Here is a 27231-nt window from a genome sequence, read left to right as displayed (position 1 = left end):
TTTATAAATTTTTTTTGAATTAATATTTAGTGTAACGACGTAGTTTTAGCCTTATTAATCTTTGCATTAATACCGACGTAATCTTTTGATTACTGCGTGGATTCTACCAACTGCGCCACTTTCGTATATAAAGCCGAACAAAAGATTATGTTCGGAGCAGCTCCTTTCACTATGGAACTACCAATAATGAATAGCATTAATCTTAAGTTATTATTTATACTTAAGTTAATTAAATTTATACGCACACATATATTCCAACTGTGGCGAGAAAACATTGTAAATATTAAATATTTTATATTAATTGTTATCTGGTCACTCTAATATTGCATATCCACCACAGCATTACTCGTTATTCTAATTCCTCATTTCCCTTTATCCTTTAATATGTTTATACATACATACCTGTTAGAACAATTAAGCTTAGCTTTGCCTAAGCCTAGCATCTTAGTTATAGTTCGCTTTTTACATTCGATACCTGCACACGCATTATTTTCTAGTTCGGTTCTTATATTTGCTACCTGCAGACAGGCAGGCATTTCACCTAATAAACCACCAGCCACGTAACTTTCTACTCGTTGTATTATATATATTTATATTAATAAATATTTTGTAAATATATATCGTCGTTGTTTTATATCGCGATTCGAAGCTATCAAAAAAGCTTGGTAACTCAACAGATTAAATTTTAAAATATTTATTTATTGTGTAACTTACAGTTCAGTTGCTACTTAAGAACTAAAAAACTTTATTTAAAAATTACTCATATTAATGTAGTTCTTAAATGTGCGGCTGTAAACTCAGCACAACGTTAGTTGAACTCATACAAATGTTTGTAAAATCGATTAAGTCAACGAAATCGATCGGTGCAAAAAATTATTAAAATAAACAAAAATTAAAGTATCGAATTACTACGAGTATTGCAGTGATAAATGAATTTTGGTTCTGGTATAAAAAAAAAATGATTTTGGTTCAAAGTTGCTGAGCAAGCAAACAATTGAGTTTGTAAATTCGGAAATCAATGAATTTGATCGGTCTGTAGTTTCGATGTGTAAACAACTGAACGTGTTTGTTTGTCATTTGTACCAATTTATTGGAAGCGAGTTGAACGACTCATTGGAGTGGGAAGTTGACATAACTCACGCACATCTAAAACACTGGATACATGTCTTCCGTCCATCAAACATGACCGATTTTTCGATCCGGAGAGAGCCAGGTGGCGTGATTAATTTTCTTATGCTGGAATCTAGTACTACAGATAACCATATTTCGGGCCCCGGCGAAGTCCATCAGCCTCAACCCATTTGGGGATGTTTCCTCGTGGAGGCAGAATTTAACGACCGTCGTGCCAAAGATACCTTCTTTGCCCACCTTGGCGTTAAAGTCGCCGCACGATTTTAACATCGTGGCGGGGGCAGCTCTTATAGGTGTGCTTCAAGCGCTCATAGAAGGCATCTTTGGTCACATCGTCCTTCTCTTCCATCGGGGCGTGGCCACAAATCAGCGATATGCTGAAAAACTTTGATGCGGATTGTGGCTAGACGCTCATACACCGGAGTGAATGATAGTACTCGGCGACGGAGTCTCTCTCCCATCACGAATCCCTCACCAAGCTTGCGCTCTTTTATATGGCCACTGTAGTAAATGCCACAAGTACCTTCTCGTCTCAGTCCTTGTCCCGTCCATCACATTTCTTGGACGGCGGTGATGTCAGCCCTCACTCTAACGAGGACATGAACCAGCTGAGCAGCGGCACCTTCCCAATTAAGGGACCGGACATTCCAGGTGCATGCCCTCAAATCATAGTTCTTAATTCGTTTGCCATCAAAAGGGGGGATCACTCATCCAAGGCTTGTTGTTTCATTTCATGGGGATGGGGACTCCCCTATGTAGGGGATGTTTCGACTTCTCACTTTAGCTCGCCTTCAAACGGATGTTCTTAGGCTACCCAGAGGATACTTGGTCAAAGACCGGAACTCGTGAGCTGTTTGAGCCATATGGCCACTGCCAAGTGAATGGCGATCAGAGAACTTTCCTCACTTGCGTGAACTTCTACACAAGACTCCATCCTCCCAATAAACAACCATTAACTAAACTGAAAATGAAAACTAATAATTTATAGTTTAACTATACAGTTTCCACATATATTATGCCCTAAACAGGGGAATAGAAAACCTACTACTTAAAAACGTGGAAATTTTAATTTCAATCAATTTAATTCGCAAATGAAAAAATACACTTTTTTTTATTTCATCATCATCAAAGCTATTAAACAACAATTCCATGAATATTTAATTTATATTATTTTAATACTAGAACTACCACACCAGTCATTTTGGCTGGTGTGGTGCTGTGGTAGTTTTGTTTTAAAATTTCTCCTTCATGTAACATTTTTTTTCTCTCAACAATGTCTGACTTTTCCAGCGATAGCTTAAGAAATAGTATTATAAATAGCATTTTTTTCTTATTCAACCAATACAATTTTTAGAAAGCTCAAGTTTAGCTCTTCTGAGGTCAGATCTTGGCCCCTGGAGGAATTTGGTGGTCGCCTGATCCATCGTAATATATATGCGACCACACGAAGCAATTTTTTATGAGAAGAGAATTTTTCAATAAGGTCCAATATTGAGTTTTTCTCAGTAGTCGAAATTAATGTAAATATATTTTTCTTCTTCTCTAATGCTTCGTCTTCTGGTGAGAGCTGGAAGTGGTTATTAATTGGCCATAATGCAGGGTCTTCTAGGAGGAACTGTGGACCGCCAAACCATATTGAATTATTCAATTCGTCCACGTTACAACCCCGAGACACTTGATCCGCAGGATTTTGTTTCGTTGGCACATGTCGCCAATGTACTTTGTCAGTCAACTCTTGGATTTCGGACACTCTGTTTGCGACGAAGGTTTGTAGTGAAGATGGATGTGTTTTAATCCAATGTAAAACGATTTCAGAGTCTGTCCAAAATGTTATATTTTCGAAATGTCGACTCAACATAGGCGCTACTCTTGACCATAATTTCGAAAGAAGATGTGCTGCCGAGAGCTCAAGACGCGGAAGAGACTTGGTCTTCAGCGGAGCCACTCTAGACTTTGCAGTAAGCAGCATGCATTTAATACCACTAGCAGATTGGCTTCGTATGTATATGTAGCATCCGTACGCCCTTATTGAGGCGTCGGAGAAGCCATGTATTTGGCAGATGGCACTCGACTCAACGTTTACGTAACGAGGAATGCTTATAGATGAGAGCTGCATTAGGTTGGCTTTAAAGTTCTGCCAGCTAGTGTCAAGGCGCAATGGAATCGACTCATCCCAATCTAGTTTTTGGATCCAAAGCTCTTGCAATAAGATCTTTGCTTTGGTAACTAGTGGGGCAAGTAATCCAAGAGGATCGAAAAGGCGAGCAGAAACTGACAATATGTTTCGTTTAGTGGCTCGCAGATCATTAAAATTGTCATCTAAAACAAATCGAAACAAATCCTCTTTCGGCAACCAATGGATTCCTAACGTTTTAGTGGAACTTTTGTCATTGAAGCTTAATGACTTTTCAGTGCAATCACTGTCGAAAATTTAGGGTGGTTCGAAAACCACTTCGTTAAGGAGAATCCTGCCGAGTTTAATATTTTAATTACCTCACTTCTCAAAAGATCTAGAGACTCAAACTTTTCGGACCCTGGTAATAAATCATCAACATAAAAGTCTCTTTTGATGGCCAATGAACCGAGTGGGTATTTCATTGTATTGGCATCACTGAGCATTTGCAAACACCGTGTTGCGAGAAATGGAGCAGGCGCAGTGCCGTATGTTACGGTGTTAAGACGAAAAATTTGAATTTCCTCAGAAGGATGCTCTCTCCATACAATAAGTTGACAATTTCTGTCTTCTTCATGCATCATTATTTGACGGTACATTTTAGTAATGTCCGCTGTTAGTGCATACTTATGTAATCGAAAACGAAGAAGAGTTGAATATAATTCTTCTTGGATGGTTGGACCTACCATCAAAAGTTCATTCAACGCTATTTGAGTTGAAGATCGACTCGAGGCATCAAATACAACACGTAATTTGGTTGTTGTGCTCTCGGGCCTTAAAACGCATTGATGCGGAATGAAGTAGTGTGGCTCTCTCGGGATCTTATTGTTCGTTGGGCTCATGTGACCCAATGCTCTATATTCATTCATAACGTCCAGATACATTTTGCGAAGTTCTGGATCTTTTAATGTCCTTCTTTCCAGGGCCTGAAACCGCCGAACTGCGGTTTCATATGAGTGACCGAGTAACTTACGGTCAGCTTTAAAGGGCATTCTGAGTTGAAGCCGTCCTGAAGGCAATACTTGAGTAGTATTAACGAAAAAGTTTTCACACTGTTGTTGCTCTGGTGTGAATTTGATGCCATTTGATTCTGAAGGTAATTCTTCTAGAGCCCAAAATTTTTGGACTACTGAATCGATTGACGTTAAGTCTTCTTCAGCTTGGCATAATGTGCTATGTAATCTGGGAGGAGAATATTACTGGCGTATTTGCCAGATACAATCCATCCTAAAAGGGTTTTCTGAAGAGTTGGTTGGTTAGGACCATTTTTAATTTGACCAACAGCCAAAAGATCGAAAAATGTTTCAGCACCCAATAGGATATCCACTTTTTTAGATTTGTGGAATTCTGGGTCCGCCAATTCAATATTGTGCGGAATTTGCCAGCCATTAACATTGATGTTATGGTCTGGATGATTTGCCGAAATGCATCGCATTACCCAGAATTCCGCCGAAAATTCAAAATTATTTAACCGGGACTTGACAAACGCGTTTAGTTTTGACCCCACTTTTGTATTGGAATTGCCAATTTCAATTACGCTTAATGTTTTATGCTGACGTCGAATCCGCAACTTTTGTGCCAAGTCCTCCGTCATAAAGTTGACCTGGGAGCCTGAGTCCAGCAAGGCTCTCGCAGGCAGGTAATCTCCGCAGCTGGTCCTCACTAGAATTACTGCTGTTGCCAACATGACCCGATCCGGCATACTGGCTGTAATCATGGCATGTGTGGTAGATGGTTGCGGATGAGGTGCAGCGGGGAAAGAGACTGGATATTGGTGCAACAGTGTGTGATGCGATCGATTGCACACACGACATCGATCCGCTCTGCATTTCGAAACGGTATGTCCCTTACGCAAGCAATTTATGCATAAGGGTACCGATTTGACGAACTCGAACCTCTGTTGCACCGGAAGAGCCTTGAAAGTAGGGCAGACAGTTAGATGGTGATCCCTCGATTTGCACTGTTGGCAAAGAGGCTGCCTCGTATTTGCAGCAACCAGCGCCGATTTGGTCCTATCCGCCTGTTGTTGCTTTCCATGACTCGTACTGCCTGTTGGTATGGGCTTCGTCCTTGAGTATGATGATCCTTCCGCTGATAGCTGCTGGTATCTCCTATTTAGGGTGGCTTCACAGTCTTTCCACAGTGGCAGTTTGTCATAGTCTAGCGCTTCTTCCCATTTGGATCGGGTGGCAGAATCAACCTTTGTCATTACTATGTGTATAATTATTGCGTTCGTTATTTGTTTTTCATCGCCCAGCGATAGCAATGAATCATATACCGCTGACACTTCGTCAATCATTGAACGCAGGGAAGGCGCAGAAGGCTTTGGAATTGTTGGCAGGTCAAAAAGTTTAGATATTGTATTGAAAAATATCAAACATTTATTATCATAAACTTTTTTGAGACTTGCCAACGCTTTCGGATAATTTTCATCCGACATCTGAAACGCTTTAACTGTTCCCAAAGCCTCTCCAGATAGACAATTAACCAAATGGTTAAATTTTTCAATATCTGGGATATTTGGATCGTTATGAACCAAGCTCTCGAACAAACTCATAAAATTTTTGAACTCTGAATATTCTCCCTTGAATTTCGGCAAATTCATTTTAGGGAGCCTTGAGCTGTGAGAAGCTACAAAAGATGTTTCGGCAAGTGAAGTTCTATTTTTCGCTAAAATTGACTTTATTATGGACTTCGTTTCAACGATTATGTCCTCTAACTCCCCTCGGGCCATGTCGTCCTCATCAATTTCTTCAATCTTTGATTGGCATTTCATTAATTTTTCACTATGTGAATTTAATATATCGAGACGACATTCCAATTCTATTGGATCTAAAGACATAGTCTTTTCGAGAAGGCCCGTTTTAATGCGCAAAATACTACTTTTCGCAACCGTTCTTTGACGTCTTAACGATTTTAAGTCCGTCAACTCCTTACTTGGAGACAGGCTTGCGAGAGATGGCTTTGGCTTGCTCATTTTGCTTGTTTAAATTAAATTTCCGAAAAAAGACTATAACGGTTGGCAATAGATATACCCAGAATCGATAACGAAAACGAAAAATAAATGTCGATTCCCAAATATACGAAAGCCAAACTAATCGCAATAAAAGCTGGCAACAAATATATTTGGAATCGGTGACGAAAACGAGAAATAAATAATATCGATTCCCAAGTATACGAAAGCCAAACCGATAAATGCGCAAAATGAGCAATAGCACAAAAAAGTAATTTAATCGGAAAATGTCCGAACGAAAATCGACAAAAATTGCGAAAAAACGACCGATAATTGCAAACGCGGATCGAAAAAATTGCGAAAAACGAGATACTTTAATTTTGCAATGAATAATTTTTTCACCTTTATTTCAAAATAAAGGGCTACCGCAAGATCCCAGAATCCCTTGTTCACTTTGAATTCGTATATGTAAATCACAATACACGCAATAATAAGTATGTATATATATGTACGAGTATAACCATATATATACTAGTAATAAAATATAATATGTATAAAGTGAAAAGGGAGAGCCAAAAACTGAAAGTGCACTTGTTTGATGTTTGCTTCTTTTCTTTTGCACTGCTTTCAGTAAATCGCACTCGTTACCTGGTGCGTCGGCTGTTTGCCGGCGCTTGCGTCCCTTTGGCACAGGATGCAGCGGCAGCTCATTCCCACGACGGCAGCAGCGAGTGAGGGCAGCAGCGACGTGATGGCAGCAGCGAGTGATGGCAGCGACGACGATGGCAGCGGCGGTTGATGTCAGCGAAGTGTTTGTAGCAGCGACTTGATGGTAGCGACGTTGTGTCAGCAGCGATTGATGGCCGCAGCGGCGTGATGGTGGCAGCGGCTTGAGGGTAGCGGCGACGATGGCAGCAGCGGTGCGAAAACAGCGAAGTGATGGCAACAAAGTAATTACCGCAGCAACGGATGATAGCAACGGTTTTTGGGCTTACCGGTTTTTTAATTTTGCGGCACTCTAAACAGTTTAGAAAACTGTTTTTAAAACTGTCACTTAATATATATATAAGTATATATATATGTATATATATGTATATATATTTTTGTTAGGGCAGAAACTTTTTGTTCTTTTATTTGCGCCCACCACTGTACCGCATAACTAATTCACCTCGTGCACTTGTAACTTTTTTATATTCTTTAGTTATTTCTCACTTTACACTATGTCTACGTATTCGCACACACTCCACAATACTTCCCTTTTCTTTTCTTTTTTTTTTGATTTTTACACTGAGGTAAGTATACGGGTAAGTATTTCAGCACTGCACTTTACACTGTATGTATGTATGTAAATATGTAAATATGTATATTATTTTTTACAGATTTCCACTCGTCACGTATGTATATATGTATTCTTTTTGTTTTTTATATTATGTTTAAATTTTTTCTGTTTCACATATATGTATATTTGCGTTTATATTTGGCCACGGTATATTTGTTTTTGTCAAGTATTCACGTTAGTATTAACACATTTCCCGCCACTTTTTCTTTTTATTTTCACTTTAGTTTTGTGTTTTATAATTTATGTTTTGTAATTTTTTCCTTATTTAGGTATCACTATCACTGCTTGGTCACTTCCACTATATGTATGTTATTGTATTTTATTGTCTTTTTATTGTCTTTATTTTATTGTTTTAGGTGATTATTCCCACTTCACTTTACTGAAGACCGAAAACCGAACCGATTGACAGGCAATTAGAAACGATAATTAGTTAATAAACGAAAACGAAAGAAATTAAATGTATACTAAGTTCACGCACTTAGTCCCTGCTCGGGCGCCATGAGAAATCTCAAGCGTTTTTGAGATGCGAAAATATAAACTTGGGAATGCGCGAATAAAATTAAGAAGCCTAATTGCCTGTCACGATAATTAAATGCGATAAAAAATTAAGACGCGTGCGCTCGGTTCTATGGTTCTAATACAATTGAAATCTTTATTTAATTTCATTTAGTTGCTTAGCCTAAATCTTAAACTAACGGCTTAAACTAGTGGTATTGTTCATATGTATAAAAAGGGGTAAATATAATTATCTTCAACTTTTCGTTCAATATTGTAATAGATTGGGGTAAGTATTAAGGTAAGTAGTAGATTAGTAGTATGAATGCATAATTAAGGTAAGTATACAATAATTTAAATAATTCAATATTTTATAATTTTTTATAATTAATTTTTCTTAATTTTAATTTCAGGTTTAAATATACATATATATCTTGTCGCTTGACGCAACACCGTCGATATTTTTAGTAACAAACTTTATAAAATATACATTTATGTTATCAATAAAAGTTAAACGGTTTGTGCATTTTACATCCGTACGCATTTTTATTTACTAAAGTGGAAGTGATTAGTACTTTGTTTGCAAATTTGGCAGCAAATTAGACAACTAGAAAATTAAAATATTTAAAAACAATTAAAATGCTTACTTCTGTCTTAGACGGAATATGCATATTATCAAAAATTCTTCTTCTTCTTAATTGGCGTAGACACCGCTTACGCGATTATAGCCGAGTCAACAACAGCGCGCCAGTCGTTTCTTCTTTTCGCTACGTGGCGCCAATTGGATATTCCAAGCGAGGCCAGGTCCTTCTCCACTTGGTCCTTCCAACGGAGTGGAGGTCTTCCTCTTCCTCTGCTTCCCGCGGCGGGTACTGCGTCGAATACTTTCAGAGCTGGAGTGTTTTCATCCATCCGGACAACATGACCTAGCCAGCGTAGCCGCTGTCTTTTAATTCGCTGAACTTTGTCAATGTCGTCGTATATCTCGTACAGCTCATCGTTCCATCGAATGCGATATTCGCCGTGGCCAACGCGCAAAGGACCATAAATCTTTCGCAGAACTTTTCTCTCGAAAACTCGCAACGTCGACTCATCTGTTGTTGACATCGTCCAGGCCTCTGCACCATATAGCAGGATGGGAATTATGAGCGACTTATAGAGTTTGGCTCTTGTTCGTCTAAAGAGGACTTTGCTTTTCAATTGCCTACATAGTCCAAAGTGACACCTGTTGGCAAGAGTCATCCTGCGTTGGATTTCTAGGCTGACATTGTTGGTGGTGTTTATACTGGTTTCTAAATAGACGAAATTATCTACAACTTCAAAGTTATGACTGTCAACAGTGACGTGAGTGCCAAGTCGCGAGTGCGACGACTGTTTGTTTGATGACAGGAGATATTTCGTCTTGCCCTCGTTCACTGCCAGACCCATTTCTTTTGCTTCCTTGTCCAGTCTGGAGAAAGCAGAACTAACGGCGCGGGTGTTGAGGCCGATGATATAAATATCATCGGCATACGCCAGCAGTTGTACACTCTTATAGAAGATGGTACCTTTTCTGAGTTCTGCAGCTCGAACTATTTTCTCCAGAAGCTGGTTGAAAAAGTCGCATGATAGGGAATCACCTTGTCTGAAACCTCGTTTGGTATCGAATGGCTCGGAGAGGTCCTTCCCGATCCTGACGGAGCTTTTCGTGTTGCTCAACGTCAGTTTACACAGCCGTATTAGTTTTTCGGGGATACCAAATTCAGACATCGCGGCATAAAGGCAGCTCCTTTTCGTGCTGTCGAAAGCAGCTTTGAAATCGACGAATAGGTGGTGAGTGTCGATTCTCCTTTCACGGGTCTTTTCCAAGCTTTGGCGCATGGTGAATATCTGGTCGGTTGTTGATTTACCAGGTCTAAAGCCACACTGATAAGGTCCAATCAGTTTGTTGACGGTCGGCTTTAATCTTTCACACAATACGCTCGACAGAACCTTAAATGCGATGTTGAGAAGGCTTATCCCACGGTAGTTGGCGCAGATTGTGGGGTCCCACAGGTCCCTTATACCGAGTTGTTGACGAATGCTCTCAGAGAGCAGGAGTGCAAGCCGAGTAGAGAATCGTTCGGCTGTATGTTGTGATTGCAGCTTCTCGACGTCGAACCTTCCTTGTGTTTGTTGGCGTGCGTTTTTGCTTCACAGAGGCGGGTGCGAATCTTAGCTGCAACAAGATAGTGGTCCGAGTCGATGTTAGGTCCTCGGAGCGCACGCACATCTAAAACAGTGGAGACGTGTCTTCCGTCTATCACAACATGATCGATCTGGTTGGTAGTTTTTCGATCCGGAGACAGCCAGGCAGCTTGATGGATCTTCTTATGCTGGAATCTAGTACTACAGATAACCATATTTCGGGCCCCGGCGAAGTCGATCAGCCTCAACCCATTTGGGGAACTTTCGTCGTGGAGGCTGAATTTACCGACCGTAGTACCAAAGATACCTTCTTTGCCCACCCTGGCGTTGAAGTCGCCAAGCACGATTTTTACATCGTGACGGGGGCATCTCACATAAGTGCGCTCCAAGCACTCATAAAAGACATCTTTGGTCACATCGTCCTTCTCTTCCGTCGGGGAGTGGGCGCAAATCAGCGATATGTTGAAGAACCTCGCTTTGATGCGGATTGTGGCTAGACCTTCATTCACCGCAGTGAATGATAGTACTCGGCGACGGAGTCTCTCTCCCACCACGAATCCCACACCCCACCTGCGCTCCTTTATATGGCCACTGTAGTAAATGTCACAAGGACCTACTCGTCTCTGTCCTTGTCCCATCCATCGCATTTCTTGGACGGCGGTGATGTCAGCCTTTGTTTTCACGAGGACATCAACCAGCTGGGCAGTGGCACCTTCCCAATTAAGGGACCGGACATTCCAGGTGCATGCCCTCAATTCGTAGTCCTTATTTCGTTTGCCATGGTCGTCATCAAAAGGGGGGTCTCTCATCCGAGGCTGGTTATGACTATTCACTGGGGGTGTTTTTTTACGTGGCAGGTCCCAAACCCAGCGCACAACCCTATGCAGGGGATGTTTCGCCTTCTCACGTTAGCTCGCCTTCAAACGGATGTTCTTAGGCTACCCAGAGGATACTTGGTCAAAGACCGGAAGTCGTGAGCTGCTTGAGTCACATGTAAAAGAATCGTTTCTGGTCACTCCCAAGTGAATGGCAATCAGAGAACTTTCCTCACTTGCGTGAACTTCTACACATGACTCCATCCTCCAAAATTAGTGAAATTAAATAAAGAGTTCGGTCATGTTCAGTGTGGGAAATGAACAGGAAGAGGAAGTAGGATGGTTTTTTTGTACGATTCCTAGAATTGAAGGGGATTGACCACATGTATATTTTTATATATACACGCGATTGAAATTAAATGCATCTTTTTTGTCGTAAGAACATTTCTTTTTTCAGTTTTTGTATAAAACATTCGTCGTTCTACATCTTCAAATTCAAAATGATGTATGTATATGTCGACAAAAAGCGAAAACAGCTGATTTCGTACGGAAGATGTGACCAGTTTCGCATTTTCCTTAAGCAAATGACGTTTGAAAAAACTTGACGAAACTTGATGTAAAGTACATTATAGTTGCAACATACAATTTGTGTGTATTCGGACAGTTGCTTACGCTGGCTTAAGCTAGCTTATGCACATTATAGTTAGGCCTTAAGAGGAGTTGCACGTATGTGGTTGAATGCATCATCCACATTACACACAACTTGGGAAAATTTTGCTAATGCGTTACGACACGAATATGGTTCAGATCGATACGAGGAAATTCATTTCGTGATGGCCAATGCAACGAGGAAGCCAAAAGAAATCGTAAAAGAATATTGTTTTCGAGTGGCGGCACTAGATATACGTTACAAACTAAGTGAGGCAGCCATTATACGCTATGCAAGAGTTCAAGAAGTTCACAACAATGAAGCAGATGAGAGACGCCATCGAGGACTATTTCATTAATCGCGGAGAGCTAAGTGAGCCACAAGTACATCATCCAAGCAAGCGAGACAACAATAACGAAAAATATGCTGCATCGCTGTACAACGTGTAACAAAGTTCATTCAAACGGAGGAAATTGTAAAAATACGACAGTAGCGTTATGACGACTTCGTGCAACCAAACTTGTTTCAAGAAATTAGTCTATATAACTAAAAGCACAACCGTATATCGCATTCATCGACACGGGCAGCCAATACAGCATCATTCGTAGGTCGTAGCCAAACACATCGACGATAAAACCGTAAAATGCTGCTTACATGTAAAAGGCATTTGCGGAGGGGTGCGTACGGTCACGGATGCTATTACCATAGACATCACCATCAACGGAATCAACATCGAGAAGCAAGCCTACTTCGCTAATGACGTGTTACGAGAACAAGACCTTTTAATAGGTCAAGTTGTTATCATCAATGCAAACATTACGCTGAAAGTTGAAAATGGTCGCACAATATTCGGAAGCAGACGAGCAGTACAGAGGACGGTAATAACAGAGAGCAATTTCTCCAAATTAATTTACAATTTCAGAAATGAAGCAGAACGAAATAAGATGCAAAGCCTTGTGGCAAGCTATGCCGATGTTTTCTCTAGTGGGTTGAAAGATTTTGACAAAACTGACGTAGTTCAAACTAGCATCGAACTTGAGAGCAATCGCATCATATTTCAAGCGCCTTATCGTATCCCAGAACGTGATATTGTCAACAAGATGATTGAATAAGATGACAAAGAAAGAAAAATTTCCAGTCCCGAGTATTAAAAAGCGGCTACATGAAGCAAAACGTTTTCAATACTTTTCGTCACTCGATTTGAATAGTGGGTACTATCAGATCGAAATGGCACCCGATTATCGGAAATACACTGCTTTTATCACAACGGACGGTCTATATGAGTTCAAACTCATGCCGTTTGGTCTAAAGAATGCACCATCTGTGTTTAATAGACTCATGGCAGAAATCCAAAGACGAGTGGAGACTGGCGACATGCTGCATTATACGGATGACATCCTGATTGGCAGCAATTCTTTCGATGAAATGTATACAAAGCTTTCTCGTTTACTCCAAGTACTACGCACCTGTGGACTCACATTGAACGTTAACAAATGTGAGTTGTTCACGCAAACAGTAACATTTTTGGGACATCAGCTAACTTCTGAAAGCATCAGTGCGGGAAACGTCAAAATCAACGCTATGTAAATTTTCCACAGCCTAGAATTTCACTGAAGTACGCAAATTCTTAGGTCTCAGTGGTTACTTCCGAAAATCCGTCGCTTGTTATTCCACGCAAATTGCTACGCAACGACACAGCAAGAGTCAGCATTCAACGAACTCAAAACCGCATTATCTGAAGTCCAAAAAATAAGGTGACATTTGAATTTAAACTGCGCGCGTCGAAGGATTTGGAGAATTATTTTTTTTTTTAGATTGATAGTACCATCAGTCACATTTATGTCAAATTTCAAGTCAAAATGTTCATTAGTGTTTGAGATACGTGTCGTTTTGTGAGCTGCTAAAAGTGAGTTTTTCGTTTTTTGCGATGTCGAAATTTGCTGAGCAAAGAATTTGCATTAAATTTTGTTTACGGAATCAATTTTCTGCTGCGGATACGTTGAGGATGGTGCAGAAAGCCTTTGCTGATGAAGTTGGCATATCGAAAGGCTCAGCCAATACCATTTTAAAGGATGTTTTGGGCCTCAAGCGCGTCAATTGGAAAAAAGGCGTCGCGTTGAAGTGTGTGAAACGATGCTTTCCGACTACCAGGGTGTCATGAAATGCATTGTAACTGGCGATGAGACTTGGATCTATGCTTACGACCCCGAAAGAACCGATCAATCGAGCGAATATCGTGCCAAAAGAGAGCCGAGACCAAAAAAATCGCGCCAAAGTCGCTCAAAAATCAAGGTCATGTTGACTATTTTCTTCGATTATCGTGGTGTTGTGCATTATGAATTCCTTCCAACCGGTCAAACAGTCAACAAGGAATATTATTTGAACGTTATGCGTCATTTGCGTAACGCTATCCGCCTAAAAAGGCCGGAATTGTGGAAAGACAATTCTTGGTTTTTACACCACGATAATGCACCATCCCATACTGCCATCGTAATTCGTTATCATTTCGCCAAAAACTCAACTCATATCGTTCCGCAACCACCGTATTCACTTGATCTGGCGCCGTGCGACTTTTGGCCAAGCTCAAAAGACTGCTCCGGGGACACCGTTTTTATACGATACAGGAGATTCAAGCCGCAGCGGAGACGGAACTGACGGCCATCCCGAAAAGTGACTACAACTAGTGTTTCGAAGATTGGAAAATCCGTTGGGATAATTGCTTTGCATTGGGAGGGGATTACTTTGAAGGGGATGAAATTGATTTGGAAGAATAAATAAAGAATTTTCAAAATATATACAATAGGGGTATTCTCTTGCTCTTGCAAGATTGCAGATTGCAAAAATACTACGCCGAAATATACAAGGGCACGAGAGCACCCATTGCAGAATCTAGTGATATATGAGTGACTGATTCAGTCAATTTAAACACAAATGACTATTGTGCATGGCTATTGTGAATTGGCGCACCTTCTGCATACATTTTAAACAAAAAAAACTGTAACAAAACTTTATAATTTAAATAGAGATTATAAAATCTAATTAAAATTTACCTTTTTCAACAATTTAACGACGTAATATGTCTTTATGTAAAGTGGCAACTACAACAGCGTTGCAATTTTATTTTTGCGTGACATTGCACGCAAATATACATGGGTTTTGGTCTGACATATTTTACAGCCCTTGCAAATATTTTCTATCTGCGTGTGTTTGTTGTTGTGCCGTTGTAAATCTGCAATTCTTGCACCGTGCACCGGGTTTTGCAAGAGCAAGAGAATACCCCTAATGTTACCTTATTTTTTGGGCACATTCCGGCCGAATGAGTAGCTCAAACAAAAAAAATTGAGAAGTTTATTAAACTTAAAAATATTTCCTATACAGTGAACTACGATCTTTGAAAAATATCAAAAATTAAGATAATGGCGTAATTTTGAAAAAAAAAAATTTACGAAAAAATGGTCGTTTTTTTTAATGCCAAATTGACAATTTTCAACCAATCAAAAATATTGTAGTCTATTGTATAGGAAATATATTCAACTATACCTAGTTTAAATTTGAAGTCGATCGGTCAATTTCTCGTTGAGTTATGATGTCAGAAATTTTGAAAAATGTCGTTTCGAGAAAAACGAGTGTGGAGTTTCACTTCCGACCTTGCCGATTTCACAGGATATTTTTGAATATATAAACTATCGCAAAAGCAAAAAAAAAATTTTTTCTTTGAAAGTGTCACACTGGTATTGCCCCTTAAGTAGTTGCACAAATATTCCTTAAATAGATAATTTTGTGGAAAAATTAAATTGAAAATCTATAATTTTGTGAAGAAAACAAGAAAAAAGACTTAAACTTAAACAACTCAAAATTTCCTGCATTATTGTGAGAAAAGCGTGACATGCTCGATATATGAAAAATATGTCACAAAGCACCCCTCGCTTTTCTCACAATAATGCAGGAAATTTTCCTTCATTATTATTGTTAGTTTATACAAAGAACTATTTTTCACTTTTTAGTTTGATATGCTTTAAAAGCGTGTTTTTTAGTTTTTTTAAACTATATTTATTTTTAATTTTTTAGTTTGATGAGAGAAACCCCAAAATTTGTTAAAATATGAACTATGACATGTAGTATTGGTTAAGTAAATCGATACTTAGGCAGCATTTAATATCTACTCGTAACCTTACATTGACTAATTGTTCCATTATTTGCGACCAAGTTCTATTGACGACTTTACGAATTATTACTTCTTAATCGAATCATTTCTTCTAAAGCTTCACTGTTACATGGGGTTTTACCTGTCAACTTTGAACAGTCCAGTTCTTCAATTCGAATACAGTCCAAAGATCTACAACGACTAAGTGCTACATAAACTTGTCCAGCAGCAAACAGTCGAGAGCCCAGATAAATTACTTCATGTTCTACTGTACAACCTTGCATTTCATGAACGGTCGACGTCCAAATCAGGATGCTATTTAAATGTCACTAAACGTAGTTTTATATAGATGTTGCATACTTTTAAGTGCATCTTTTTGGTGAGGTGCTTAAACTAACTATCGCCTTCCTACAGTGTCGCTCAAATATTTTACGTTTCAGTACCACTTAAAAAATTACAAACATACATACATACATACATACATACATACAAGTGAAGCTAATAAAAGCGTATTAAAAATGCACAACTTATCTTAAAAAGCAGGAAATCCTTAAATTTTCTATATTAAACCTAACATCAATTAAAATAGCAGTAATTTACGTCAGGGATGGGCATATTAGCCCTCAATGGCATTTTGCTCGTGGGGGCACGAGTGCACATTTTGAGGGCTAGGTGAGGGGATCATCGCGGGCAAACATAAAGAGGGAAGTGAGAGCAACGTATTTTCCCACACCATGTTTACAAATGAGAGCACACGCATATATGGGAAGTTGCACTGTAAACACTGTAAAATTGCCTGACAATTTTAAGTTTCTTTGTAACTACTATAAATTTATAAAATGTAAGACAAATTACAAAAAGTATAATAAATATTTGATTTTAGTAATCATTTTTTTAATATGTCTTTATATCAGCATTTAAAATATATAAATTTGGTTTAATCTCATTTGCTATAGCTCCCCGCATTATTGTACCAAGTACCAAAATTTAAATCAGGTAACCTACTTCTTATTTTATATATAACTAGCTGTTACCCTGTGTGCCTCGCTACACCTAAATCGATTAAAACTCTTAAGGGTTTTTACTCTGTGTTTTATTTATTGTTGTAAAACTGTTACTTATTTATAAAACATATTGGTATACAACATTTTTGGTTTTCCACCTGGCGCGTAAATGAATAAGCACCTTGGTGTTCCCACTCTCGAGCATGCGACGAACAATTGGCCGTGGGAGAAGCACGGTTCTTTCAAATTGACGCCGCACACTTGAAACGTTTGCCCTTGCGATTTGTTGATGGTCATCACAAAGGCAAGACGTACTGGGAACTGCAAGCGCTTAAATTCAAACGGCATGTCCGTTGGAATCATGGGAATGCGTGGTAAGAGTACGACATCACCTGCTGCCTTGCCATTTAGTATTGTTGCTTCAATCAAATTTGGCCACAATTTTTTGACTGAAAGCCTTGTGCATTACACAAAGTCGGTGGATTAATATTTCGTAGAAGTATAATGGGTGAACCGACTTTCAGGACCAAACGATGCGGTGGCAGACCGGGGGGATCCAAAGAATTCAAGAACTCAGTTGGATAATTGACTACTTCATCTTGATTCAAAACGCAATCAATCGATATATATGTTGTAGCTTCTCCTGGCAGTTTTTCTTGAATGGCAAAATTGATTTCGTTGACGTGTACATTTTTTGGTGCCAATATTGCGCGTTCACTTAAATAATCGTTGCGTTGATAGTATTCAACAATATTCGGAAATACACTTTCAATCAATTCTTCCTTCGATTGTAAAAGTGTACAAAAGTTGTTCAGCAATGTGATCATCGATTGGTATATTGCCTTCGCCAATGTCCAACAACTGCTTCGAAAACGCCGCTGCGGATCGATCATTTTGCAATTGGACTCGCATATTGATGGTAAGAGTCAGCCTTTGAACATGTCTCCACAAAACTGACGATTTTAAACATGCGTTTATTTCGTCGGCAGGAGTTGATCGAGGAATGACTGGCAAAGTTTGCCGAAAATCGCCGGATAATAAGACTAATGCTCCGCCAAAAAGTTGTTGCTTTTGGCGTAAATCTTGCATTGTTCTATTGAATGCTTCTAATGACTTTTTGTTAGCCATTGGGCACTCGTCCCATAGAACTATTCCAGCTCCTTGCAAAACTTTTGCCATTGCTGAATTCCTCGATATGTTGCACGTTGGTGTTTCAACGACTTGGATGTTCAACGGTAATTTCAACGCAGAATGTGCTGTTCGGCCGCCATCAAGTAGAGTATCAGCGATGCCTGACGAAGCAATTGCCAGCGCAATTTTCTGCTGTGACCGTATAGTAGCAAGAATCAAAGAGATCAGAAACGTTTTCCCTGTACCGCCGGGCGCATCCAGAAAGAAGAATCCACCGGCGTTATTGTCAACCGCTTGTATAATCTTATCATAAGCATTTTTCTGCTGAATATTTAATTTGGTAATGTTAGCTTGTATGAAAGCACGCATTCATTGCAATCGTATTGTTGTTCACGTTGAAGCTCATGGTCAAGCATATCAATCACTGAACGATTGGGCACAGTTATGCCAAGTTGCGCTAATGCATTATTCGCAATTGTAAGGCACAGATCTTCAACCAATATCAAAGCAACATTATACATTTGTAATGTATATAGCAAGTCTGCGTCCGATGCTCGATTACGCGCCAAAACTAATAAGTCCTCGGTCATGCAGCCTTTGTACTTATTCCACAGTTCTTGCGGATTTGACGGAAGGCATGTAGATATTATTATTGCGAATAATACGCGTATTAGTTTTGGATGAGATGTGAGTGATGCGTCATGAAGTGCGGTGTCCCAATGCATATCATATTCTAACAAATGCAATCGCTGACATGCTTGACGATACGTCACACACAACTGACCGTCAACAGTTTTTAAATCATCAAATGATCTTGGTCCGCGCACGTTGACTAATAGCAGACGCAAATAGAAACATTCGGCGTTGTTCGGATGGATGGTGTAAATGCGTCCTATGCATCGATTTTACGGACATTTGGATAACCGTCAACACGCTCCCCTTGCTTTCGTCGTTGAAATGTTTTCGATGATGGATTCCAAGTGAAATATTGTGGTATTTCGGAATATAGCAATGTTCTTGCAAATTCATCGGTTTCACACAACTCGAAAAAGGTAGTAAGTGTTGTCCGCGGTGGTCGTGCTGCGCTCTGTTGTATATTGTCTGCAGTGAAATAAACGCGTTGACCATTTTCGAGATGAACTGCCAAATGAAGAACAACGGGATGCCAGTCGTGTATTGGAAACGATAAAATGCGCCATACCGCTTCGTTGCTGCTTATATAACGGCCCATTTGGTATTGCTGAATTTCATCGATTGTCTGATAATCAGGCACTCCGAAAACTGCCATATCACTGCCCTTATTTACGTATTTGCAGATGTATTTAATCGATTTGACAGAGTTGCAATATTCTACATTGATGTGCGCTTCGAAAATTTTCGACAACTATGGTGAATACGGCACGACCCAACGATTATCAACATCAACGTCTTGATCCCGAACTTTTATGACCGTTGAATTACCACCATCTTCAGCGGATCGACGCCGATATAATTGATATCCGTCATTTCCAGTGATTGTATCATCAACTAAAGCTCTAGGATAGCGCTTTGAACACTTATTGTCAATCATGCATGGTGACGTTGGATTAATAGCGCCTCAAGGGCCGTGGATCATGTTTTTTGTTACAACGTCGAACAATTGTGGGTCGATTGCTTCATCTGGAATTTCCGCTGAGATGACTTTGTCAATCTGATCTGGTCGTATTTTGCGAACTAACCAAATCAAGATGTGTGCATGCGGTAATCCTCTTTTCTGCCATTCGATCGAGTACATCCAGCATCGAACTTCTCCAAAAACACAAAGTTTCACAATTAAATCCATCATTGCTTTTTGCTTTTCCCTGAATACACGTGCTGTCAAGTCGTGACGATCAGTTGTTGATTGACCGGGGAACAAATGGCATTTGATGTCATTCCACTTGGGATTGCACGTGAACGTTATGAACAGATCCGGTCTGCCGTAATGGCGCACATACGACATCGCATCTTGCGCATACTCGTGCATATGGCGCGGACTGCCGATGTATGTGGCTGGCAATATTGTCAGACGTCCAATGCTATTCACATTTGCATCATTCATTACGGAGTCTCTCAAATGGATGTACTCTTCAGAACGCAATTTCGCTTGGTTGAATCGAATAAAGTTGACACGTTCGGTCTCGATCTTCGCATACATGTCAACCAAATACCGATGGAAAAGCTTGCGACATTTCAGGATGTAGTTATCTTCTTGCGGACGAATCATTATTCTGTACGAATAGAAGTTCATCGCACTGAGTTTTTTCGGTGTTTCTTGGCCTATAAATGAACAATACACAAAATATTGAATCGTAAGTAGCATTTCTTCTCAGAAATTGTACTTTTTTTACCAGTAGTTGGATTCATCAATCGCATATTGATGTGATAGCCGTCATCACCTCTCCACAATAATATCGGATATTGTAATGCATCATAACTACGGTGTAGCTCGGAAACACGCTGAAGTTGTTCGTTTCTACGGTGCAGTACAATATCTCGCGATTCAAACTGTTCGCCAACAATGACGATTGCCACCTCATCGATTGTTGGTGGGTTGAATCGTCTGGCATGCTGCCCCATCGGCATTTTGTCTGCTCTGATGACGATTCGATGGTTATCAGACGGCATGCGGTCCAATGCGATTTTGAACAATCGAATCAATTCATTGTGCTCATTGAGAAATCTTTGCAAATTTAGTACGATTTCTCGCCTTGTGCCGGTCGCAATTTTACATTGTTGATTTAGTTGGTCAGTTTCATTACCGATGAAATATATTTGCAAAAATTGATAGTCGGCATCGACAAATGGTATGAGCAAGCCTGCTCGATGGTATATTTGTCCCTGAATCTGCAGAATAAAAATGTCAAATGTTTCACTGGAAATTCCATGCAAAGTAATCACCTTGAACGTCGGCATAAATGGATCTCTAATGATCTTTGTGGCACCAAAAGAAGTCATTTGAAAGCATGAATTGTACGCTTGTATGTTCTGCAAGAAATGCTTAGACGTCGGCGATTCTCCAGTGAGCAAGGAATGTAATGGTTCTGGTGGCGGTTCCAATGCAGGCAGTTTCACTTTGCAACTGGAGCAGCACATGCCAGCTGTTTCTCCTCGAAATTTCGCTGCATTGCAAAGCGTACAAATAATATCCATTGCTCCGATGGCACCATGCAGGCTGTAGTCGCAGTCAGGATCGTAGTGAAAGCCAACATGTTCCATTTGATCGCGAAGGCGGACAGGAACTCGGCCTTGACGGTAATTTGGCCGTTGATTGTCGGCGAATTCAGCTCTAATCTGTGCACGCCGCTCTCTGTACACCGCTCTACCTCGGGCATTCACTTGAGCGCGTTGCTCTTCGCTGTGATTTCTTCTTAATATTGACATTCGACGTGAATCACTCGTATGCCTGCCAACCGTATTACGTTGGCGCAGTCGAGGCATTTTCTAGAGTATGCATATTTGAAGTACATAAATAAAAATGTAAAAATTAACCTAAAACTACATCTTAAACTACACACGCATATGCAATAAGACCCACCAACAGTGTATTTGCAAACCGCATGGAAGCACTAACGAAACAATAACAATACTCACTTGCTTTGTGTGTGTTGCACACAAAATCGGTTCGAATAAATGTAGCAAATCGATGGAACTAAATCTGGAAAAAACACACAATGTTGAAACACTTTTTTTTTTTACACACACCGCGCATTTTCAAGCGACAATCGAACCGCATGGCATCACATACGAAACAACAACAATACTCACTTGCAGAATGTTAATCACGTTGAAATCAGAGAAAAATACACACAATTTTAAAATATGTCAATAGAAAGAACAAAAAGGCAAATACGATCAACATGCGATGTCAATGTTTTTTATTAGTTGTAAACATCCGCCAGTTGTTTCTGTTTATTAGAAAGGAATTAAAAGGCATTTGACAGGACTACCAATCTTGCGGCAAAACATTATTTCATGAGAATTTGTATAGGCGGGATGTATCATTTTATTTTATTTTTTTTTTTTGCAAAACGCGCAATGATACGCACATTAAATTTCTTATGTGCACCCTCTAAACAGACCCCAATCACCCCTGAAAATTTCATTGAAATCGGGCAAGCCGTCTAGGAGGAGTATGCGAACAGGAAGTTTTGCCACTTAATTTTATATAAATATATAGATATATAATAAAAATTAATTATAAAATATCAAATTATCAAGTAATGAACCACAGTATATACTCAATAATAAACTTACCTCTTTAAAATCCAAAATAAACTGCGCTTTTCGTTTTCTTCTTCTTGAAAAATTGGGTATTGGTCTCTCCTATTCTAGGGAGTTAACATTACAATATGTTTAGAATGTGGATAATTTTTCTCTATCTTACTTACATACGTATTCTCCCATTCAGCTGAAAATTCCAGAAAATGTAACAGTGTTTGTGAACAACTGAAAATGTTTCAATGTGTTTGTGCAATCTGTTACCTCCGTCGTGCAGGGTTATAGGCTAGTTAGTGAAAAACGCTTCCTTCCTTCCTTCCTTTTCCTTCCTTATCGGCAAAATGAGTGCACAGTGGAGAACGTGTCAAGAACGTAGAAATCAGCTGTTCTCTTTTGTTTACATTTCATTTGTTTGACATTTCATACAATTCAACAAAAATTGTGTAAGTAGCAACATGGAAGTGGAGAATAGTGATCAAATGCTTTTAGAATTGTACGAATTGTACTCTTTATATAATTTATATAAACAGTATAAAAACAAAAAACGAAAGAGAAGGTACAAAATTCGCCCAATCAATCAAAACTGGGGCGTTTGCGGTTACCAGATAAAAACTTTTTTGGTAATGAAAAACAGGGAACCAGAACAACTTTTTTTGCATACAAGGATGCCGCCGGACGTTTATAATTTGCTTCTGAATTTGATATCGAAATCCTTGAAGAAGCCAAGGCAGCGGATTGGACCCGAGGAAAGGCTCTCGTTGGTATTACTGTAAGTTGGTTTGTTGTGTTTTGCGAATTAATACACGTATGCATGTATATACATATGTACTTCTCTTACAATTGTTATAAGTTAGGAAAGTCAACAGTACGCGAAATCATATTAGAGACGTGTGAAGTAATCTGGCAGCTACTTTCCCCAATTTATGTAAGCGAGCCAACAGAGTCTCAATACAAGGACATTGCAAAAGATTTTTATAATATGTGGAACATTCCGAATTGTGTCGGTGCAATTGATGGTAAGCACGTTGCTATTCAGTGCCCGGCCAATTCCAATTCGATGTTTTACAATTATAACAAATTCTTTAGCATTGTTTTGATGGCTGTATGTGATGCGAAATATACGTTCACAGCAGTTAGTATTGGCAGCTATGGAAGTCAAAGTGACGGAGGTAGTGTATATTAAATTGATTAACATTATAGTATAATGCATTTCTGTTATTATTTATGCAGGAATCTTTCGACTTACTCCATTTGGCTATGCATTAATACAAAACACTCTGCCTTTGCCACCACCTGTGCCACTGTCTGACGTGTCACCGGAACCTTTTCCTTACTTTTTTGTTGGAAATGCCGCATTCCCATTACGAAATAATTTAATGCGCCCATTTCCTGGAGCTAATCTAACACACACGAAACGTATTTTCAATTATCGATTGTCACGCGCTCGAAGAGTCATAGAAAATTCCTTTGGTATATTGACTGCTCGGTGGAGAATTTTGAAAACAACGATTGAATGTAATCCAGAAAATTGTGAAAAAATTGTGTTGGCTTGCATAGCCTAACACAATTTTATATTGTTGAATGATCACAATCGCTGGTATTGTCCGGAGAACTGTGTAGATCGAGTTGAAGGACATAACGTTGTTCATGCCGGTGAGTGGCGCCGCGAAAATGAAAACAATTCTTTACGACCAATGCGAACTTCAGTGCGTAGAATTACGCGTTTAATTTACGCGAAAGACTTGCTAACTATTTTATAAATGAAGGATCTGTACCATTCCAGAACAATATAGACTCTATCACAGGAGGACCATATGCTCCTGGAGAACCTTATTAAAAATAATCACCTTTTTTTAAATTTATCAGATCATTTATTTTATTTCATTCATTTTGTTTAATTAATAACAATGTTTATACTTATGTACTAAACAAATAACGAAAATAAACATATAATTATTAAAATTTATGAGATTATTTATTTCATTTCATTCATTTTTTTAATTAATAACAATGTTTAAACTTATTTACTAATGGACTAATGGATAACGAAAATAAACACATAAATAAATATAAAATTATAATTTAAAAATAAATATATCTTTCAATGTTGTTATGAAATATCTTCATGTTTACTCATTCTGCACATCAAACACAGTCTGTAATGCCTTTTCCATAGCTCTCGTTTGCTTTGCCTCGTCCATTTTGTTTAAAATAGAAGCCATTAATGAGGTGAATGATTTTACAGCTGGATTTGTACTTTGTTGTTGTTGAGTCTGCTGGGTAGGTTGTATAGATTCGATTTTATGTTTGAAAACCTCGATGGCTTCAATCATCTTCTGGTCAACCTCGCTAGAAGTTGGCCCAGATGACCCTCGCTTTCTACCCCTGTTATTTGCAACTTGCGTATAGCAGGATGGTGAGGGAACCGAGGTTGATGCCGAAGGACTCGGGGATGGTATCCTTTGCGCCACGGAGAAAGGAGGCGATGGCGACGGCGGTGATATTCCTATTGGCGACAAGGGCCATAATGGTGGTGATTCCTCCTGCGCATCTCCTTGTACCAATGTTTCGTCTGTTGATTGACCCGTAGCAGTAGCAATATCGTTTACACAAATATTGTGTGAAAGTCTAATCCTGTAAATTTAAGATTTTGTTTCAAATACAAGTATGTATATTCATTTAATAAACTAAAACTTACGGTCTCGGCAAAATATGTGGCTTGAGGAATTTCATTGAATCTAATAGATGCCACTGTCTTTGAAATTCAGTCCCGCTGCCTGAGGGGGCGTTAGCCTTCCGCGCTTCCCTCCCGTACCGGTCCCTAAGTGTCAGCCATCTACGGCGACACATTTCTCCTATAAAAATATAATTATTTATTATTAACAACATAAACAATAACATAACAAAGCAACTTACCACTTGCGTTCAATTCCCTCCCAATTTCGTTCCACAAGGCATCCTTTCTTGATTGCAGCTTGTAAAATGGACTGCTCTTATTGTACAACTCACTTTTACTTTCCACTAAACTAATAAGTTTTTCGTCATCCATTTTTTTATTTATAAGCACAAATTAAAAATCCAACAAACTCTTTGATTTGACGTTTGTTTTAATGACGCTTGTTTACATTTGAACAATGTTGCCATTGCCCAATACGCATATATAGTTTTAAGCACATCTTTGTTTTCAATAACAATTTTTTACAATATAAAGTATCAAAACTGAAAACAAACTATTAAAAATACATAGTTTATATATTTATAAATAATAGCATTCGACTCTGATTTTGAGTTATTTTAAGAAAATTTCAAACATATTGAACAGATTGAATTATAAAAGTTGATAATTACTGCAGTATATCGATATTGGCAACCTTGCGTTGTGAGAGAGCAATCAGCTGAGACGTTTGCGACGGCAAAAATCCAAATGTCGCAGATTCTCACGTCAACGTCACGTCAGAGTAGCGTTTTTCACTGTTCAGTTACATTGCGCGCCCATAAGATAGGTCGTCCCAGCTGACACGACCCACGATTCTGCGTTGTTCACTAACCAGCCTATTAGTTGATTGTAAATATGAACGCAGTAGAATTTAGCCGCATAGCTTAAGCAGTGAATACACTTGCAGACTTGTATGCATACCGGGTCGCAAGTCAGTTCACTGTACACTAATGCGACAAGTTGTTCAAACTTCATTTCGTTTCAATCTTTGAAGTGAGCGGACGTTATGGCATTGGATGATGAAATTGTGGCGCTGCTTATAATTTCAGTGTGCACTGATAACGAAAAGAAAAGGAAGGCAAAAAAGCGAAAAGAACGACTTTGGTGTGAAAATTTTTATAAAGAACGGCCAAAATATTCACACGTACCACTTCTTAAGGAATTGGAAACAAATTCTATAAAAAATTTAAAAATTTTTTTCGAATGAATAATGAAAATTATAAAGAACTCCTGTCGATAAAAAAGGATACATTTTTGAGAGACGCAATTACTCCCCATGAACGTCTTTCGGCTACTCTACGATTTTTGTCATCCGAAGAAGGCTTCGAGGATTTAAAATTTTTGGTAGCAATTTCACCATCTAGTCTCAGTCAAATTATAATGGAAACTTCCGAAGCCATAATAAAAACATTGAAGGAAGTATTCAGGTAATTTACTATTGAAAGTAAAATAATAAAATTTATAAAAATAAAATAGATAATTCAAAACTTGGAAATTAAATTAATAGCGGGATTCTGTAACCAGTCTCTAGTCTCTATTTGAGACATTTTGAGGCAAAGTCTCAATTTGAGACTAGTTACTATTCACTAAACAGTCTCTAGCGTTAGTCTCAAAATATTGAGACCTGATAGTTAGCAGGTCACAAAACTAAAAAGAGCTCGTTCTGCCATTTTGAATATACTGAATAGAGATCATCATAGATATTAATCGATTGTCGTTTCTTTATATTTTGTAAACAACTCAAACACGAAAAGATGAAAAATATATCAATTTTACATAAATTTCGTAAATATTATGAAACAAAGTCAACATATATTTTTATTTTTATTGATAATTATGTTTTTTGACTAGGCTATAGGAAATTTAATATTTGTTATCGACATATTTATTTTCATTCAAGTGTAAAAACATCTCTGAATAATGAAATGTAATAGATTTTGTGACTGTCACTTACAGAATAGCAAAATCATCTCAAGTCTCATAAATTGTCTCTAACTCAAAATCTAAAATTTAGAGACTTGATACTGTCTCACGTTACAGAATCGCACGGTAAAGTTCTATTATATTGAGCGTCCGTAAACAGTTGGTGAAAAGACTGCACCGAAGTGGAATTTTCAGAATTATGTGACAGAACATATTCTGATTCTGCAAATACTGGCTGTGAATATGCATTCTCAGAAACACTTATATGTGGTATTTGAGTAATCACTGTAGGGAAAGGTTCTGGAGTAGAAGTGTGTGGGATCGAGGCGCGGGATATTCTGCAGATTCTTGAA

The 27231-nt window shown here is 38.8% G+C and overlaps 2 protein-coding genes across 2 annotated transcripts in view; one reads left to right on the top strand and one right to left on the bottom strand.

Annotated features, from left to right (window-relative positions):
• LOC125775402 (uncharacterized) overlaps window positions 1-27231 on the top strand; it is a 335512-nt gene that overhangs the window by 164694 nt on the left and 143587 nt on the right. The gene's annotated exons all lie outside the window — the stretch shown is intronic.
• LOC125775631 (transcription factor Adf-1-like) lies at window positions 24268-25865 on the bottom strand. Its single transcript, XM_049446271.1, has 2 exons — window positions 25156-25865; window positions 24268-25094 (listed from the first exon to the last, which is right to left on the bottom strand). Exons 1-2 carry the CDS (start codon window positions 25286-25288, stop codon window positions 24934-24936), a joined length of 294 nt encoding a protein of 97 aa, XP_049302228.1. The 5' UTR covers window positions 25289-25865; the 3' UTR covers window positions 24268-24933.

This window comes from Bactrocera dorsalis, chromosome 1 (assembly GCF_023373825.1).
Source record: "Bactrocera dorsalis isolate Fly_Bdor chromosome 1, ASM2337382v1, whole genome shotgun sequence".
Classification (NCBI taxonomy): Eukaryota; Metazoa; Arthropoda; class Insecta; order Diptera; family Tephritidae; genus Bactrocera; species Bactrocera dorsalis.
Note: the sequence above shows the minus strand (reverse complement) of the source record. Positions and strands in the feature narration are given on the sequence as shown.